This window comes from Peromyscus leucopus, chromosome 8a (assembly GCF_004664715.2).
Source record: "Peromyscus leucopus breed LL Stock chromosome 8a, UCI_PerLeu_2.1, whole genome shotgun sequence".
Taxonomy (NCBI): domain Eukaryota; kingdom Metazoa; phylum Chordata; class Mammalia; order Rodentia; family Cricetidae; genus Peromyscus; species Peromyscus leucopus.
In genome coordinates, this window is record NC_051085.1 from 7,385,785 (window position 1) to 7,404,792 (window position 19,008).

Here is a 19,008-nt window from a genome sequence, read left to right on the forward strand (position 1 = left end):
AATGCTCTTACCTCGACGCTCTTCAGAATGAACCCACTTCTCTCCCTCACGTCTTTAAAGGGACACCTCTTCGAAAGCATAAGGAGGTGAGCAAGAAGCTTATTCATCCCATCCGAAGACACAGCATTCGAAAGGCCGTCTGGAGGTCGATAAAGCGGCTCTTTGACTGACCGAAGGTATTCGGTTTTCCTCAAAACGATCTGCCTAATGTTTTCCAGCGCTGTCTCTCTAACAGCCGAATCTCTGCTACACAGTCCATCCCATCTCACTTCATTCTCTCCTTCAGCCATGGCAATCGGGAGCTTCTCTTCTGCAGTCTTCAGTTGCCTTTCAGCATTCCCCCCAAAGCAGTCAAGAATAAAGTCAGAGAAACCCAGTCGTCAGGAAAACAAGCGTCTGGGTGGCATTGGAACCACACGTGCCTTTTAAGTTGATGCTTTCAAATCGATCCACAAGGCGGATCGCCCTGGCACCCTCTCCTACACGGAGGGACAGAGATTGGGGGAAAAAAACAAAAAACAAAGTTGGAAAGTTGCAACCTTACAGAGCCGACAAGCTGGACAGGGAGTCTCGGGGAAGTGTTCTCTGTGTCGCAGGGTCAGCGGATATCCTCACGCTGTGGAGCTGTCAAATCCGTGCTTGGCCCCGCCAGGCTGGTAACAGTAGAAGGCTCTCCAGCCATTCGGGGCTTTTTTGTCTGTGCAGCGGGCCGGTCCTCCAGCGCGTCCCCACCCCGCCCCTCCTCCGACACCAGTCTCCGCCCCCCTCGGCTCCTCCTAGCGCCTCGGCGGGGCAGCGGGCGGGCGCCGGCGGGCTTGGAAGCGGACCCTCACCCCCGGGCTGCTGGGCCCCGGGGCTCCGCCGCTCCGGGGACCTCGGTGTCCACCAGTCACTGTGTCAGCGGCGGCGGAGGGCAGCGTCCCCGACCCTGCCGCCTGCTGTCGCCCGGGATCCACCGCTGCTTCTCCTGCCCCTCTGCCCCCGCTGCCACGCCGGAGGGCACCCCGCGACCCGGCCGTCCCGGAGCACCCGGCCGCGCGGCTCCGGCCCAGGGCCCCGAGGCACAGAGCCCGCCCCTTCGCCCAGCCCCTTCGGTGGGGCTCGGCCCAGAGGGCGGGAGCAGGGAGGGGAGGGAGATGGGGTCCTCACCCCCCAGCCCCTCCCCTGTCCCCGCCCGGGACCTCCGGGGGCCGCCCCGGCCCCAGGCCTGCCTCTCCGCCCAGGCACACGCGACCCGCCGGGGCAGCCATTGGGAGGAGCCCCGCCCTCGGGCCCAGCACCTCCGGACCCCGAGTCCGCCGCGCGCGCCGCCGCCAACCCGTGCTGGCGGCGGCTGCGCGTGCGCGAGGCCGGGCGAGGCGCATGCGCCCTCAGCGGCGATTTCCGTTCCTGACGTTTGGGGGCGCTGGCGTGAAGAAGGGGAAGGAAAAGTAAGGAGTACAGATGTTCCGAGGTATTTAGCGCACGAGAGAAAAAAAAAAAAACACAACAAACCGAAGGGCCCGCTGGTATCCCCAATAGAATGGGATATAGTTGAAGATTAACCTAAAAAAAAAAAATTGTGACAGCCAGACCCCAGATGCAGTAGGCAGGACGTCTTTGCGTTGGCTCTTGGGAAATGTAGTTGTCATGCTACCGACGCCGTCTGTTTGCGGCAGAAACTACAACTCCCAGATGCCACCGCAACACTTGTGGTCGCGTGGGCGAACCAACGGCTCTGGAGGCTCGGGTTAACTGGGAACGTCCATCTGGTAAGCTTGGTTAGGCTTGGCGGTGGCTTGTTCATTGAAAGTGTTTTTTCCTTCCTCTGCTTCAGCTCTGAAATTTTGGAGCCGAAGCCATCCATCTGGGATTGCTGCCTTTCAGTCCACAGTGGCTTGCGGGGAGAGAGGTGCAGGTGCCCCACACATTTTGGTGGGTGACTAAGGCAAGGATTTGGCGATCACGGTCTGAATTCAGGGTCGAGGGGCAGCCTGAAGCCAGGCAAACTGGGAAAGGCTCCACGCTGCTGCTCCCGCTGGCCTCTGTCATGTGAATCAGCGCTGGGTGGATTAGGAATCCCCGTGAGGTGCAAGGCACCTTGCTCTATACAGATCTGTTTTGTGCTCTGTTTCCTCGGTCAAATAGAATCCGAAGGAGAGCTCAGCAATCCGTGTCGTGTGAGACTGAAAAGAACTGCCAGTATTCTTAGGTTTGAATGTAACAAGCTTTGAAAAGTGCTGTATGAAAAGAAGCCTATAAACACCTCCCAAATGTATTATCTTCGAATGATTCAGTTGTTTCTCCAAAGATGTTTTGAAGTCATTATCCTTGAGAAAATGCAGGTTTGGAAGGTTTTTTTTTTTTTTTTTTTTTTTTATTAGCCTGGTAATCGGATTAGATTTTAATCCTTTGCTTTGCAGAGTAAATTTAGTCATAAAATATTATGACTAGAGAGATGGCTCAGCAGTTAACACTTGTTCTTACAGAGGACCTGGGTTCGATTCTCAGCCCCCACGTGGCATCTCACAACCATCCATAACTCCAATTCCAGAGGACCTGATGCCTTCTGACCTCGGCAGACACCAGTCACACACGAGGTGCACAGACATGCATACATACAAACTGTACAGTCATACATAAATAAAAAAAAAAACCATAATAAAAACTAACCGGGCCTTAAACATGTACAACAGTTAAAAAACAAAAAGACGCCGGGCCGTGGTGGCGCACGCCTTTAATCCCAGCACTCGGGAGGCAGAGCCAGGCGGATCTCTGTGAGTTCGAGGCCAGCCTGGGCTACCAAGTGAGTCCCCCCAGGAAAGGCACAAAGCTACACAGAGAAACCCTGTCTCGAAAAAAAAAGATACCCCCTCATCTTGTTAGAGAACTACTGTGTAAATATACAGTTGTGATACTATTTAATATTGTGGTGGCTAGAGGAACATTCAGCCCCGTCTTGGAAGTCTTCATCCCAAGGAAGACAAAGACCAGAAGACCAGCACTGAGGCTTCGGCCAGCTGGTGTCTGTCCGGTGTCTTCTGAGCAATAGGACGTCACTGAGCACAGTGTCCCCTGCCGTCATGGAGCGTGTATTCTAAGAAGCGACAATAAATAGCGATGAGGAATACATCGCATGTGAAATGATGGCAGCCAGCTGGGAAGGAATGAAGAGTGCTTGGTGGTGGGAAAAGGTTCCTTTTCCTGTCCGGGGAGGACGGCTGCTGGATCATACAAGCTGGTTGCCTGCCGTCTCTGGACACTTGTGAGATGAGCTTGCAGGGTGGGATCACCCATATTTAAAGGCCCGGGGTATTGAGAGGATAGAGGGACCTGTTCGCCTCAAAGCTTGAGGGGGCCTTAAGGTACAAAGGGGTCGGAGTGGGGGACACAGACAGTGGGCAGCAAGAGTGCACTGAGGAGCTGAGTTTTCTATGGACTTAATTTTCTAAACCACCTTCATATTAGCTCATCTAAGAACCTTTTGTTTGCCGGGTGGTGGTGGCGCATGCCTTTAATCCCGGCACTCAGGAGGCAGAGCCAGGCGGATCTCAGTGAGTTCGAGGCCAGCCTGGTCTACAGAGTGAGATCCAGGACAGGCTCCAAAGCTACACAGAGAAACCCTGTCTCGAAAAACCAACAAACAAAAGAACCTTTTGTTCTTCTCCAGAACGTCACAGTTGGCCCTCTAGGGCCATGTTTTTCCTTTTTGGGGTGGTGGTTTTTGTTATGTTTTGTGTTTTTCTTTTGTTTTCAGGCTTTTCCAGATACTTTTCTGCAAGTTAATGTATATGCTTTGTGGTAGTTGATGGAAATAATAGATACTATTTGTAGTAGAAATAAAGAATTACTGAAGACACTAGCTGTTGGGTTCTAAAGATCCTCCAGTAGTTAGCATCTTCATCGTCTGGGTGGGGCTTTCTTCAGTCTGAGCCCTAAGGAGAGACGGAGGCCAGAGGAGCTGTGGAAGGTCTGGGTTGGGGGACCTGGGTTCTAGAACTGACTGAAAATAAGACCTTGGAAGCTGCACTAAGCCATGTACATGTGTCATCCTTCCCTGGGGAGGTGAAGGCGGGAGTCTGAAGGCAGCCTGGGTGACGTGCTGAGACCTTGTTTCACAGGAAACAGAACAGTAAAACAAACGGAAGGATTGCACTCGCTGTCATGGAAAAGTGCACATTTGTGTATGGGAGAGGGCAGAGGTCAGTAGCTTGGCCACTTGCCTTGGGATATGGAAGAGAAATGAGGAAGATTGGCTGGAAATACAGTTTGAGGTTTCATTATAACATTTTGATAGTAAGCCTTAAGCGGTAGTAGTGAGGTAGGTACACTCACTACAGTTCAAACTTTGAAGTTATCAGCAGGTGTGATTCTGAAGGAGCAGCCAGCTTAGAGGGGAAAACCTCTGTCGTCCTAGAAACAAAATGAAGAAAGAGTTAGGAATGATTATGTCGAATATTCTAGGTCCAATGAAAGTAGGACTAATTGACCACTACATTTGTCATCGTGGAGATTATTAAATGGAGGATACAGGAAGCCATTGCTTTGGACTTCAGCTGTTGTGCTGACTCACCCCTTACCCCCAGATTGGAGAAAAAGGAAAAATCAAAATGGCCACCCATGCTAATGTCCCACATATCCAAACTGAAACTAGGTTGTTACCTGGCCTGAGAAGTCAAGAGAATGACGAGTGGAATTTCCCAAATTAGCCATTTGGCATGGCAGTCCTGTTCCCTCTGCTTTGATCCCCACATTCTTTCGTCCTTCAAATAATAACATGAAGTAATCCGGTGTTAACCAGTTACTCCTTTGTTCTGTCTCTGCCCGACCTGTGGCAGAAAGTCGCTTTGAGATGACCAGTCCGCTCTGGTTGTTTCTACTCTGTTTTAACATCTCTAGCTACAAAGCTACCTCTGTGCAGCCCGCTGACACACTCAGCTTGTTTATGGAATGAAGTGTTGCTCCCTCCAAAGCTGAACGCAAAACAATGTAAGGTTTTTAAATTGTAACTTTGTTGTTTGAGGAGGTCATTGGCATGCTGATAAGAGACACAGCATCTCTGTCATTGTTTTCTTTGTCCAGACTGCCTGTGTCTTGACTCATCTTCCTTTGAAGATCTTAGCTCGGCTAGTTCTCGCTCAAAGACACGCCCCTAATTAGAGAAACGGACACATAGACTTATTCCTCGAGCAGCACGTGTCTTTACTGGCTGATGTGTTGCAAATGCAGTTTTCAATTATGTTTTTTAATTTGATTGGCAGCTGACCAGGTAAAGGCCAAACACCTGAGAGCAGGTAAAGCTCAGTACATTGCCTGCTTCCCAACACAGACTCAACAGAAACTTGAGGTTTGTTGTGTGTTTGTTAACCTGTCTGTTATCCCAGCACTCTGGAAGCTGAGACAGGAGGACCGGGAGTTCAAGACCAGCTTGAGCTACTTAGCAAGACCTTGTTTGAGGAGAGGGAAAGGTGAATAAGCATTGTACCAAAGGATGAAAACTTTCTCTCGTGGTACTTCCAAAAGTACTAAATATTGTGTATGGAAAAGGCTGTTGATGGGTGGAACAAAGTATAATGAAAGCATTTTAGAAAACTGTATGCTTTTATGAGACATTTATTAAGACATCTGCAGAGCAAACCATTCTTAAACTGGGATTCAGTGGAACCAACTTTATAAAAACACAAGACTAAGTGCATCCACTTGTAGACCAAGTGATCTACAAGATCACTTCTTCGCCCATTCCTCTCTCTTTCCTAACAACCTCTTTCTGATGTAGTTCGTAGTAGAATTGCTCCTCCTCAGCTGCTCCATCCGCTTACGGCTTCTCGCACATTTTCGTCCTTGTCTACTCTGTCATTGCTCATTAACCAAAGTGTGCCGAGTTCTGTAGCACTGTGATACCATTTTAAAATACCATCCAGCCACTGGCCCTGACGCGGCAACAGCTGGCCTACCCAGCGTTTTAACCCCAGGAAACAGTTCTTTTGTTTTCTTTTGAGGATGATTTTAGTTAAAATAATGAGCTCCCCAGAGTCTCTGGGCAATGCTCTAAAATACAGTAAAAACTAGCCCAAGTGTTAGTGGCGTGTCTTACTGGTGCGCAGTGTTCCTTTAATAAGAGCAAAGGCTCTGTGATGGCCATTCTTGGCTGTCAACTTGACTACATCTGGAATTAACTGAAAACCCAGCAACTGGGCACACCTGAGAGGGTTTTTTAGTTAATTGGATTATTTGATGTCAGAAGACACCCTAAATCTGGTTCATACCTTCTCATAGCGGCCTACATAAAGGACGAGGAAGTAGAAAGACGCTTCTGTTTTTCACCTGTCTGCCCTCATTCTCAATGGCAAGTTCATCTACCCTGCTGCTGAGGCATTCCTTCACTGGCATTGCAGCCTGCTTCTTTGGGATCCCCACGATGCACACTGAAGACCGCCTGAGACATCCATCCTCGTGGACTGAACAGCTAGCTATTGGATTCTCAGACTTTCCATTGAGAGACGGCCATTGTTGGACTAGCTGTAGCACAGCCTGTGAACCACTCTAATAAATCACACACACACACACACACACACACACACACACACACACATACACAGCTCTCTAGGAGTTTCCATGTGATTCTGTACCCACTCCGCTTAAAAAAAAAAAAAAAAAGAAGTCCTAACTGAAATGAGGACACCGAGGCACAGAGGTAAAGGAACTGGCATGAGGTCAGACTGTAGGGAGACACATGGGAACTGGGTGCAGAAATCCATCCTTCCTCTGAGAAAGCAGTTCTGAAAAGGGCAACACTAGCCGGTGCTGTGGTACACACCTGTAAGCTCAGCACTTGGGACTGGAATAGGAGTTTGAGGTCATTGTGCACTCCGTGCAAAACTAGGTAGTTTACTAACATACTTTGAAATACCTGCCAAGTAAATAGCATATTGGTTTTCCTGCTAGATTTTTTCCTTCCTGTAGGAAATTTACATGAGAAACCATCATGCCTTGGAACTTAGAATAAGCAAGAGAAATGTGGCATATAATTTGGTCACTTAATACTGTTAACTACAGTGCCATCCTGGGCAACAGGAGACCCTGTCCTGAAGGAGAGTGAAACTTATTGCTAAGAAATGTGGTGCTCAGCTGATGAGATAGGGTTTTGTTCGTTTTTAAAAATATGGCGCTGCATGCCTTTTCCAGTTGGAAGATAGGGTGGGAGCGTAGCTCAGTGGTCACTTAGCATGTGCGCATGCCCGAGTTCAGTCTCCACACGACAAAAGGGAACAACAGGAAGAATGGTTAGAGCAGCTCACGTTGGGCTCAGTTGTGGTCCCTACCAAATGCAAGCCTTGGGCAAAGGGCTGCTTGAAGCTAGATTTCCAGACCAACCTCCCAGAGCAGCACAGGACGCTATATATGGAAGTGTGAAGAGGTGTGACTACTGTAATGGAATTGTACACTAGTCAGGAAAAATCTGATCTTCAAGGTGCCTCAAACATGGACATTCATTATAAAATCCATTGATGAAATTGAATTAAATCAATGAAATTCATTGTTAAAAACAACAATAACAACAACAAAAAAAAAAAAAAAAAAAAAAAAAACAGGGCTCCTAACTCTCGTGGGCTTAGAAACACAATTTTGGCCAATATACAATTTTGGCAGACACACATATACATACATTACATTAATACATGACTGATGAATTTATTAGGGTGATAATTTACTAATATACTTTGAAATGCCTGCCTAGTAAATAGCATATTGGTTTTCCTGCTAGATTTTTTCCTTCCTGTAGGAAATTTACGCAAAAACCTATCATGTTGCCTTGGAGCTTAAAATCAACTGAACTGAGGTTTATAATGTGGTCACTTAATACTGTTCAGCTGTGAGAATCCTCCACCGAAGAGCTTTTGCTGCTTCTGGCCTTTTGAGTTGCTTCTTCTCAGTTTCCACTCCTCTTCCATGGAAGAGCCCTGTAGTGGAACTTTCTCCTCGGAACTGTTGGTTCCCCAGTAATGACACGGAGACTTATTATTAATTATGAAAGCTCAGCCTTAGCTTAGGCTTGCTTCTAACTAGCTCTTTTTAAATTTACATTTTTAAATCTACATTCTTCCACATTTGACTCCACCTTTCTTCTTCTAGAACTATCTCTATATCTCCTGCCTGGTTACTGGCCATTTAGCTTTTTATTAAGCCTGTCACAGTGACTATCTTTACACAGTGTAATCCCATATCTCACAACAGAGCCCTTTGTTCAGACACCTTCATATTGCAGCCTAGTTTCTGTGAGCAGATTTTGCATACATACACACACTGGTTCACTGTACAGTTGGCTCTTGAATCACAAGTTTTTTATGTGTGTTTGCTTAAGACAGGGCTTGTAGATCTTGGCCTTATTTGAGCTCCTCCAGCCTCATTCTGAATGCACCATAAAGTCTGGCAGAGCAACATACTTTGGGTTGTTACTGACATTTTTGTGTCTGTTTGTCTGTGTGTATGCATTTGATGTATGTATCTGTGGTTATGTACATACGTATGCTTATATATGTGTATCTGGGCATGGATGGATGTGGTACCAGGCTTTGAACCCATGACCTTGTGCATGCTGCTATTCAGCTCTGGCCCATATTGTGGTTTGGCTTGGATTTTTTCTTTGGTTTTGTGGTACTGGTTTTGAACCTAGGGCCTCAGCATCCTGTGTAAGCACCCTACTGCTGAGTAATACTGTCCCTGACCCTCTCTTTTTTCATTTTGAGACAGGTATTTAGTTGTTCAGGCTGTCCTTGATCTGGCTAGGTAGAGGTCAGCCTGGGCTATGTGAAAAAAAAATCTTAAGTATATCAGACAAACTGGTAATACTGTGGCATTGGCACAGTTTCATAGCCAACTCCTGTTGCTGTTGTGGTGAGCTGGACTGTTTTGGGAAGCCAAGCCCATCCAGCACACATTTAGCCCCAGCTACTTGGGAGGTAGAAGGGTCTCTGGAGCCCAGGAGTTGGAGACCCTGTCATCGGTATAGTTTATGACAGTAATGATTTGCATATGAATAGTAGTCTCTCCAGTAAATCCTATTTCACAGTGAAAAGTGACTTCTTGATCTATGAGACACAAAGCCGGAAGGGAGGGGAAAATATGTTTACAATACACTGCATGCATGTATGAAATTGTCCAAAATTTAAAATTTAAGAAGTGGTCCCTTGTGTTTCTGGCTTGTTTTCTACATTATATAATACACATAGCCAACAAAGAAAGTGTTACGTGAGAAATGCCTGTTTATACCATTGAGCTTCTAGTCAACAGCTGGTAGTGTGTTTTGGGGGAGATGAAAGTTACATGACATGGGGTTTGGGGCCCCTCACCCCGGTGTTGTTTAAGGATTAACTATATAGTGATTTTTTCAAAAATTTAGAGAAATTAACTAGCTTTTATTTGTGATTGATGAAGCAGGTAAAATACTGCAGTCCTGAGCGTGACAACTGAAAGTGATACAAAGGGGCTTGGAAAAGAAACAAAAGGAGCCTTGCTCAGCACCACATCCTTCAGGTGTCACCTCCTGAGGGTGGCAGCAGATGGGCTTCCGTATGCTGGACAAAACTGGCCTGTTTGGAGATTCATCTGACATTGTCTTCTCTTGGCTTAGGAGCTCATTTCTTTAAAAATGCATGGCAATTAATAAAAAAAAAAAGTGTTGTAAAGTGTTCAGTTAGAGAACTTTTGGGGACCTAAGTTTTCAGTTTATGGCTCGTTCACACAGTGACCCTGTGTTTAACTTGAGGAACCTCAAGCTGCTGCCCAGCGGCAAGTGAGAGTCCGTCGCTCCACATCCTTGCAGGCCGGTTTTCGTAGGTTAGCCAATGATGGCACCGGGACACTGCTGTGCTGGCTTCCACCTGCCTGTCTTCCTTGGTGGGGTGTCCGAAGACCTTCGCTTCCTTTAGTTGGTTGGGCTCTGTGTTGTCTAAAGAGCTCTTGTGTAGTGGAAACCTGTTCTTGCAAACGTTTTCTCTATGTCTTGCTTGTCTTTCATATTCCTAAGGCTGCCCTTTGTAAAATGGTTTTAAATTTTAATGAAATTTAACTTAACAATCTTGTCTTTCATACATTGTGCTCTTAGTGTTGTATCTAAAATGTTATCGTCATACTCAAGGTCAACTAGATTTCCTGTTAATCTACAAGTTTTAGTGTTTTACATGAAGGTCTGTGATCCACCTTGAGCTAACTTTTTGAGGAAATAAAGTTTTTGCACTTAGATGTATTTATTAAAGTTTCTGCTGGCTCTGAAATTATTATTTAGGTCACCAAATAATAAAACTTAAAACAAAAAGCAAAGTAAAACCCAGTCTACGAACCCCTTACAACTGTGTTAAGTGTCGTTCTTGGCAAAGGAGCTTGAGGTCAGTCTGGAGTTTATCCGGAACACTGGGGACATGACTCACTGTTCTGTCAGGGCTCCCTTCTGTCATCTGTCGCTAGCTGGAGGGTGGCTGTGTGCTGTCAGTCAGCGTCAGTGGGGCACTTTGTTCAGTGAGGAACATACGTTTCCAGCCATCTTACTCCAGGCTGTGATGTTTTCTCCTTCCCTGCTTTGTCATGGAAGTTTGCAAAAATCTACATGTAGCTTCCCACGTTGCCTGAGTAACAGACAGTTTTGCCTCAAAATGTTTCCTTGGTTTTTCATCTTGATGTACTGAAAACTGTCCTGTCAATGTCGGCCAAGTTGTGTGTTCACGCATATGTGCGTGTGCCCATGTTGTAAAAATAAATTGTAAAACTTTACTCTTAGAGTTTGAAATTTTAGATTTTACAGTTTTTATCAAAGCTTATTTTAATTCCTTATCGATTTCAAAGATTTCAGAATCGTTCAAAATGCTCCTCTCAGGGTGCCATCACAGCACTGGCCTCAACACCATCCCTTCTTCATGTTTTTTCCATCCAGAGGGATAAATTAATAAACCACATTCGCAATCATACTGTTTGCTTCACTCTCTGTGCGTCCAATTCTGTGGTTTTTTCCAAATTAGTGTCTTTGAATGTGTGTCTAGATTTCCTGTTTCTGGCATATGTTAATGGATAGAATTTTTGAAAACAAAAATTGTTAAATCTGTCTTTACTTTGCCTTTCTGGAAAGATGCATTTATTGACTATAGCATAAAGACCCAATCTAAAAATCTGTCTTGCTGCTGGCTTTATTCTTATGTTTTTTTTTTTTTTTTTATCATTTTTCTTACCTACGTGTTTACCCGTATAGAGAGAGGTAAGATTGAATTTTATATGATTAAAAATGTGAAATATTGGGCATGGTCCTACTTGCCTGTAATCCCAGCTCTCAGGAAGCTAAAGCAAAAAGATGTGGATTTGAACCAAGCCTGGATTATATAGCCAGAACTAGTCTCATGAATGACTACACAAATAAATGTCCAAACAAAACTTTAAAAGTGCCAATAATTGTATGACCTCTCTACCATCTGCAGTGAACAGTGTTAGTGTGTTGGCTCTCCGGGTTTTGTGTTATTTTCCCAGTGAAAAGGGAGCATTACATGCAGTGTCTGTGTGTCCTTGGCATTGCGTATGTTGTTGTTTTCTAGCAATTTCACACAGATGATATCTTAGGATAACCATCATTTCTAACTTGCTTTTCTCTCCACTCGGCAAGGGCTCCAGAGTTTGTCTGTGTTGTTACTGTGGACCTATTGATTTTCATTTTAGATGCTGTATAGTGTTTCACTGTATGAATAAAAAACAATTTCCTTTCCAAGTTCTGATCAGTATGTATGTATGTATGTATGTATGTATGTATGTATGTATTTTATATGTATTTTAGTTGCAAGCAGAGATACAGTGGCTGTCATTCAGATCTTGCAGAATCAGATGGCATACATACCATCCTATCACAATTTTCAAATTACTCTCCAAAATCTTATACTACTTGACATACACACAATTTCTAACAGAGTTTATAAACTTGACTCCTGTGGACTTTACCTAGCAGTTCCTAGGGATGTCCATATCCCTGCATCTTTCCAGAGTGTAGAGTTGGCCGTTCATGGGATGTCTATCTCCCCATGCCTTTCCAGAGCTTAACGTAGGCAGTCTTCTTTCTGAGACATCCTGCCAGTCTAATTAGTGAGCAATGCTCTTCTAAATGTTACTTTCTTAATGTTAATAAGAAGTAGATTGACCCCTGAATTCCTGAGCTTCACCTGTTTTCCTGCCTCAGCCTCCCACATAGCTGGGAACCACTTATTGCTGTCTTAACTTGCATGTTCCTGGGAAGTTGAGCTGCTTCTGTTTATCTTTTTTTATTATTCATGTTTTCCTCTAATCTCTGTTCAGTACTTTTTATCTGTCAATGGTGGTTCTGCTATATACAAGGTTTAATAATTTTAATATGGGTTTAGCAGTGTAATTTTTCCTTCTATTATACTTCTCTGTCTCTCTCTGTCTCTCTCTGTCTCTCTCTCTGTCTCTCTGTCTCTCTCTCTCTCTCTCTCTCTCTCTCTCTCTCTCTCTCTCTCTCTCTCTCTAACAGTCTCAATATGTAGTTCAGGCTGGTCTTGAACTCATGGTCTTCCTGATTCAACTCCAGAGGACTGGAGCCAAGTCATGTACTCAGGCTTGGCTCATTTTAATTTTTTCAATTTGTAGATTGTCTTATTAAAGGAATTTCTGATCTCAATTTACAGATATAAGAAACTATTGATGAGTAAGTTTGTACTCTGAAGATTCAAAGTTCAGCTGACTGACTTTTTATGTAAAAAATTTTAGGTTTGTGGCTCCTTCAAAACTCCTTATAAGATTACCTTTCGGGCGGTGGTGGCGCACGCCTTTAATCCCAGCACTCGGGAGGCAGAGCCAGGCGGATCTCTGTGAGTTCGAGGCCAGCCTGGGCTACCAAGTGAGCTCCAGGAAAGGCACAAAGCTACACAGAGAAACCCTGTCTCAAAAAACAACAACAACAACAACAACAACAACAAAAAAGAGATATTAAAAAAATTACCTTTAAAGATAGATAATGAAGTGATTGATTCTTTATAACCATAATTTGCAGCCTGCCAACAAAAGAGTTGACTGAGAAAAAAAATGCTCCTTGCTTCCTCATGTTCTATTAATCTGTAACAAGTTACTTAGATGTAATATTCACTACTTTGTATATTTGCCCATTTATCTAATGGCATTGAAAAAATGTTGTTTTAAAATTTATTGCATTTTTGTTTATTTTGTGTGTACATACTTGTGAGAAGGTGTGTGGGTGCCAAAGAGCATCTGTGGAGGTCAGAGGACAACTTTCACGAGTCCATTCTCTCCTCCCACCATGTGGGCCTCAGGGATTTAACTCAGGTCCTCAGGGTTGGTGTCAGGTGCCTTTGCTCACTGACTCATCTCACTGGCCCAGAAAAATGTTCACTTTAAAATTGTATATGTATGAGTGTTTGCCTGACTGTGTGTACGTGCACCATATGTGTGCCTGGAAACCATGAAGGCCAAAAGGGTGTTGATCCCTTGAAGCTGGAGTTACAGATGGCGGTGAGTCAACATTCACGTGGGATGGAGTCCTCTGCAAGAGCAGTGAGTCCTCCTGACTGCTGAGGGGTCTCCTAGCCCCCAGAAAATGGTCTTGATTTATGTTTTTGCAAAGATTTTATTCATTAAATATAAGAAGTCAGAGATTGTAATCACAGAATTATTTCATGGTTTACAAGATAAGGGAGGAGATGCTGCCAAGTATAAGTTAAGATAAATCTTAATTTCAGAGGTGTTAAATATGAGATACAGTGTAGAGTCAATGTTTGGGAAGTAGTAGACCTAAGCATGTTTTGTTTTACATAATTTTACTATGTTAATTGAATTAAAAATAACGAATGCACCAAGCATGATGGCAAACACCTTTAATTCCTGTACTTGGGAGGCAGAGGTGGATGGATCTCTGTGAATTTGAGTCTAGCCTGGTCTATGTAGTGATTTCCAGGCCAGCCAAGGAAGGCTACATAGTGAGACCCTGTCTCAAAATAAATAAACAAGCAAATAAATAAAACTTATTGAACAACTACTAAGAAGTACAGTAAGTAGTTGATTAATGAGTAAGATGTATTTCTTGCTTTTAAAGAACTGTGGAGAGGAGTAAATGTGTGCAGCCATTGCTAAAAGGATGCTATGATTAAGGCACCACATTAAGTGAGATAAACTGTAACTAATATATGCAACCAAATACTGGTAACTTCATGACAATCAGCTTCAGAAAAGTTATAAATCAGTAACTTCAATAACCATCTGCTGTGAATTTCGTTACAGGAAGTAGAGGGGGCACTACTGGATGGGGGAGAAAAGGAAATAGTTATGAGTGTATATGTGTGTGCCTTTTTCTTTAGTGCAGAGTGTGGTGGTATTGTGTTCCCCAAAATATTGTGTACCCTAATAAATTTATGGATCAGAGAACAGACAGCCATTAGATACAAAGGCTAGAAAATGGTGGCACTCACACCTTTAATCCTAGCATTCCAGAGATAGAAATCCCTCTGGATCTCTGTGAGTTCAAGGCCATACTGGAAACAGCCAGGCATGGTGACTCAAGTTTTTAATCCCAGAAAGCGAGCCTTTAATCCCAGGGAGTGATGGTAGAAAGCAGAAAGATATATAAGGCGTGAGGACCAGGAACTAGAAGCATTTGGCTGGTTAAGCACTTGGCTGGTTAAGCATTTGGCTGGTTAAGCTTTCAGGCTTCTAGCAGCACAATTCAGCTGAGAGCCACTGGGATGAGGATACAGAGGCTTCCAGTCAGGAAACAAGATCAGCTGAGAAGTTGGCCAGGTGAGGTGAGCTGTGGCTTGTTCTGTCTCTCTGACCATCCAGCATTTCACCCCAATAACTGGCCCCGGGTTTGATTTTATTAATAAGACTCTTTAAGATTCCTGCTACAGCAGAGAGTGGAATTTCCTCCAGAGTGTCATTTTAAAAGTGTTTTATGTTTTTCTCAGTTGTGATCTCTGCAGGAGGTCTGTTTGTAGGAAAAATAATTCTAGTAGTTGTGTTTGTTTTCTTTGGAAAATCTACAGGTTGAATTGTGCCTTACTGTAAACGTTCCTCTGTTTGTGTACTTATAGAATGGGCAATGCTAAGCCAACCTGGCATATGTGTGCTGTGAGCAGCTGTATCAGCTGGCCCATCTACCGCCACTTAGAGAATATAAACTTACCAAATTTTGCCTTAAATAGAAATAGAGTTTTAAGAAAATAAGTTAGTATAAAATATAACATTTTAAGAAAAAACATTGATGATTCTTTTTTTTTTAGATTTATTTATTTATTTTAGGTGTATGAATGTTTTGCCTGAATGTGTGAATGTGTGTCACATGCGTAACTGGCGTTCTCAGAGGTCAGAAGAGGGCACTGTATCCCCTTGAAATTAGAGTTATGGATGGTTATCAGCCACCATATAGGTGCTGGGAATCCAACCCAAATCCTCTGCAAGAGCAACAAGTGCTCTAAACCTTGGAGCCGTCTCCTCAGCCCCCTTGGTAATGTTTTTTGTTTTGTTTTTTAATCCAAAGTCACAGATAGAGGATATTGAATTCTCTCTGGTTTATAGAAATCGGTTGTCTTAATCACTGTTTTATTGCCGTGAAGAGACACCGTGACCAAGGCAACGCTTACAAAGGAGAGCATTTCACCGGGGGCTGCTTACAGTTTCAGAGGCTTATCCAGTGCCGTTATGTCAGGGAGTGTGATGGCGCCAGGGTGTTGAGAGCTACATCCTGGTGTACAGGCTAAGAGAGAGACCTCAGAGCCCACCTCCAGTGACACACTCCTCCAACAAGACCACACCTCCTGATCCTCCTAATCCTGTAAAAGAGTTCCATTCCCTGGTGACTTAAGCATTCAAATATATGAGCCCTTGGAGGCTTTTCTTATTCAAACTACCACCAGCAGTGAACTGTCAGAAAGGATACTATATATAAGGCCTGCAGACCTGAGATAACCAAATCAACTAGTTATTTCATGTTTCGTTATGTGTAAAAAATTTATTCTGATAATAGTAACTATATTTTAAGATTTTAAGCCAAATGTGATGTGTAGACACGTTGTGAATGATTATGCTTTTCAAGTGCTAGTTGATGATTTTTTTACATTTTGTGTTTTAGTATACAAAATATAAACTTTTGAATATTTCATATACTTTTTATGAGTTCACTGAGAGTTTCATAAAATGTGTTTGGATCATATTTATCACCCCCCAGCTCTTCCCAGATCCACTTTTCTTTCCCTACCCATGAAACTTTGTGACTTCCTTTATTTATTAATTAATTTATTTACCTACTTACTTATTTCCTAACTTACTTGTTTTTTAGGCAGGGTCTCTCTATATAGCCCTGGCTGTTCTAGAACTCACTATGTAGACTGGGCTGGCCTTGAACTCACAGAGATCCACTCGCCTCTGCCTCCCTGGTGCTGAGATTAAAGGTGTGCGCCACCAGGCCGGGCTCTCTTTTTTATTTTTTAAGGCTGTCATGACTAATTTGTGCTGCCCATATGTTCTTGGATGTGTGGTCTTCCACTGTAGTGTGATCTGCCTACCAGGGGCTCTTAGAGAAAACTGATTTTCTCTCCCCTGGAATTTTACAGTTGCCAACAGCTCCACAGTTAGGTGTGGGCTTTTAGGCCCAACTCCTGTCTCCATGTTGAGTTTGTTATGTTTTGGGCTTTACACAAGCCTTGTGCATGCTGTTACAACCACTGTGAATTCACATGCGTAGCTGCCCTGCTATGTTCAAAAGACACCACTTGCATGCACTCATCCATTGCCTCTGGTTCTTACATTCTCCCCACCCCACCCCTCCATGGTGATCCTTGAGAGGAGTGGGTGCAGTATCATGTTCCACTTACAGCTGAACCTTTGGCAGCCTTCTTCTCAGCACCGCGGCCAGCTGTGGGCCTCTGTTAAACACTGTCTACTGCAAATAGAAGCTCTCGGGCGAGGACCGAGAGATGCAGTGTGGATATGACAAGAAGTCAGAAAGAGTTGATCCATTTAGCAAAATAATAGTAGTAGGTTTTTCCCTAGGACCTGTAACCTGTCTAGCCATAGGTTTTTGGATCGTGGTGCCAAGTGTGGGTTTCATCCTGTGGAGCTTAAATCCCTTAGAAGTGGTTGGTTATTCTACTGATGTTCGTGCCACCATTGCACCAGTGGCCGGCCGTATCTTAGGAGGCCGGGCATTGTTGTAGCTCATGGGGTGTACGGCTGGGTATGGCTGATGATTACTGTTCTCTTCCAGTAATGCGCATAGCGCCTTCCTGCACTGTGAAAGCTAGCTGGCGGCAGCAATCTTGAGCCATAGAACATGGAAGAATCAGGCTGGCATTAACCTAGAAGCATCGTTCCTACTTGTTTTTGTAAATATTTTCCTTTATTTTTATCTGATGGGTATGGGTGTTTAGCTTGTTTCATGTCTATGTACCACATACAAGCAGTGCTCCCAGAAGCCAGAGAGGGCACTGGATTCCCTGGAACTGAAGTTACAGATGGTTGTGAGCCCCATGTGGGCACTGGGAATTGAGCCTTGGTCTTTGTGGGGGTCCTCTTTCTCCTCTGGGCCTGTTGGCCACCAGGCTCTGAAGGGAAAGATGTGGATGGGACGACAGAAAACTTTGGCGGCGGCCCATGGTCACGAATGAAGACAGCCCTCTGGGAGACAGATTTTGGTGAATCAGCTCAAGTATATTGCAGAGTGTAAGGAATATATGGAACTGGGGAGCCTGGGGACAAACTCTAATTTTCATTAAGTGGCCACTCCTATCACGAGGCTTAGTAGGTGGCAATAGGGTCCCATAGCAGAGCTCCTAGCCCAAGTCTTCTTAGCAGGGATCTGTGCCAAGGGTCAAGCTAAAGATGAATCAGGCCTCTGTTAGAGACAGCTTTTGAGATAAGGTCAGTCCTCCAGGCCCAGGGACATTGTCCAGATACGGCAGGTAAAGAAGTCCTGCTGGAGCTTTGCTGGAGGGAGGGAGCGCCATGCTGCTGAGCTATTGTGATGAGCAAACTGCTAGGCCATGGGGAGGCCGCAGCCTCTGACCGGCAGCACTGTCTTCCAGCAATCTTAGAAGAGCGGCCAATGTCTGAACCGCTGAGCTCCGTCTCCAGCCCCTCATTCCTGCTTTAATGTGTTTATGGACTCTATTTTTTCTCAGCTGTAGTTTTCAAAAGCACTGGAGAACATATAACTTAGAGAAATTTTTCTAAAACAGAGTATTTTTGGTGAGAGAACCAGTCATAGGACACAGTAACAATTAAGACCTTTGTTTAAGTCCTAAAAGGCTCTAGTAATGCTTTTCCTTTGAAACAGCTTTAGGCATTGACAGTGTTAAAAGCATTCAAATTGTCATATACCTAACACTGTAATTGGTTAAATATATCTTAATGAGAAAATAACTTACATAAATATTTATATGCTCATTAAAAATCATACTTTAATCAATGTACATGTAAGCATTTGTTATGTTACATTAAATAAAAAGGGCAACTTTTAAGAACATGTATTCCAATCTCAAGTTTGGTTTAAATGATAAGACTGAGCTAATATAAAATGTTAATTTTGTTTGTTTGTTTGTTTTTTGTTTTTTGAGACAGGGTCTCTCTACATAGTCCTGGCTGTCCTGGAACTCACTATGTAGACCAGGATAATACCAAATTGGTAAATTTTATTTTCTAGTATAATCTTTAAGTTCTATAGAATGAGCATTTATTATTTTTTAAATGAAGAGTATGTAAAAAATTTATTGTCTGTCAGATCTCTTTCTGGACACACTAGTGTCTGAGCTAGCACAGTGAATTTCACAGGCTAATGTATACTTTAGTTATGAGTAACTGTAGCAGTATTCCTATACAAGAAATGTAGTCTATGATTGAACTTGCCATGGTGCATGCCTCTCTGTGTATTTTATAAACTGTAGTTTGTAACTAGATAGCAAGTTCTCATCTGAGGTGGCAGGACCGGGCGTTGCTTTGCTTTGCTGTGTTTTGAGATGGGCCAGCTCCAGGCTGGTC

General features: G+C 44.0%; 2 protein-coding genes across 6 annotated transcripts in view; one reads left to right on the forward strand and one right to left on the reverse strand.

Moving 5' to 3' along the window:
• The window catches only part of Sesn1 (sestrin 1), a 98,415-nt gene extending 97,356 nt beyond the window's left edge, over nucleotides 1-1,059 (reverse strand). Inside the window, exon 1 of the mRNA XM_028890256.2 lies at nucleotides 12-1,059. Within this exon, the coding sequence (XP_028746089.1) occupies nucleotides 12-290 (279 nt within the window). The 5' untranslated portion in view covers nucleotides 291-1,059. The remainder of the gene's footprint in view (nucleotides 1-11) is intronic.
• Nucleotides 1,060-1,339: 280 nt separating this feature from the next.
• Cep57l1 (centrosomal protein 57 like 1) overlaps nucleotides 1,340-19,008 on the forward strand; it is a 63,004-nt gene continuing 45,335 nt past the window's right edge. The window contains exon 1 of one of the 5 annotated variants that reach the window (XM_037200332.1): nucleotides 1,340-1,430. The gene's annotated coding sequence lies outside the window, so the exon portion shown is untranslated. Of the gene's footprint in view, nucleotides 1,454-1,659; nucleotides 1,752-19,008 lie in introns of those variants that run through there. The other 4 variants (XM_037200331.1, XM_037200333.1, XM_028890236.2 and 1 more) reach the window with 4 other exon arrangements.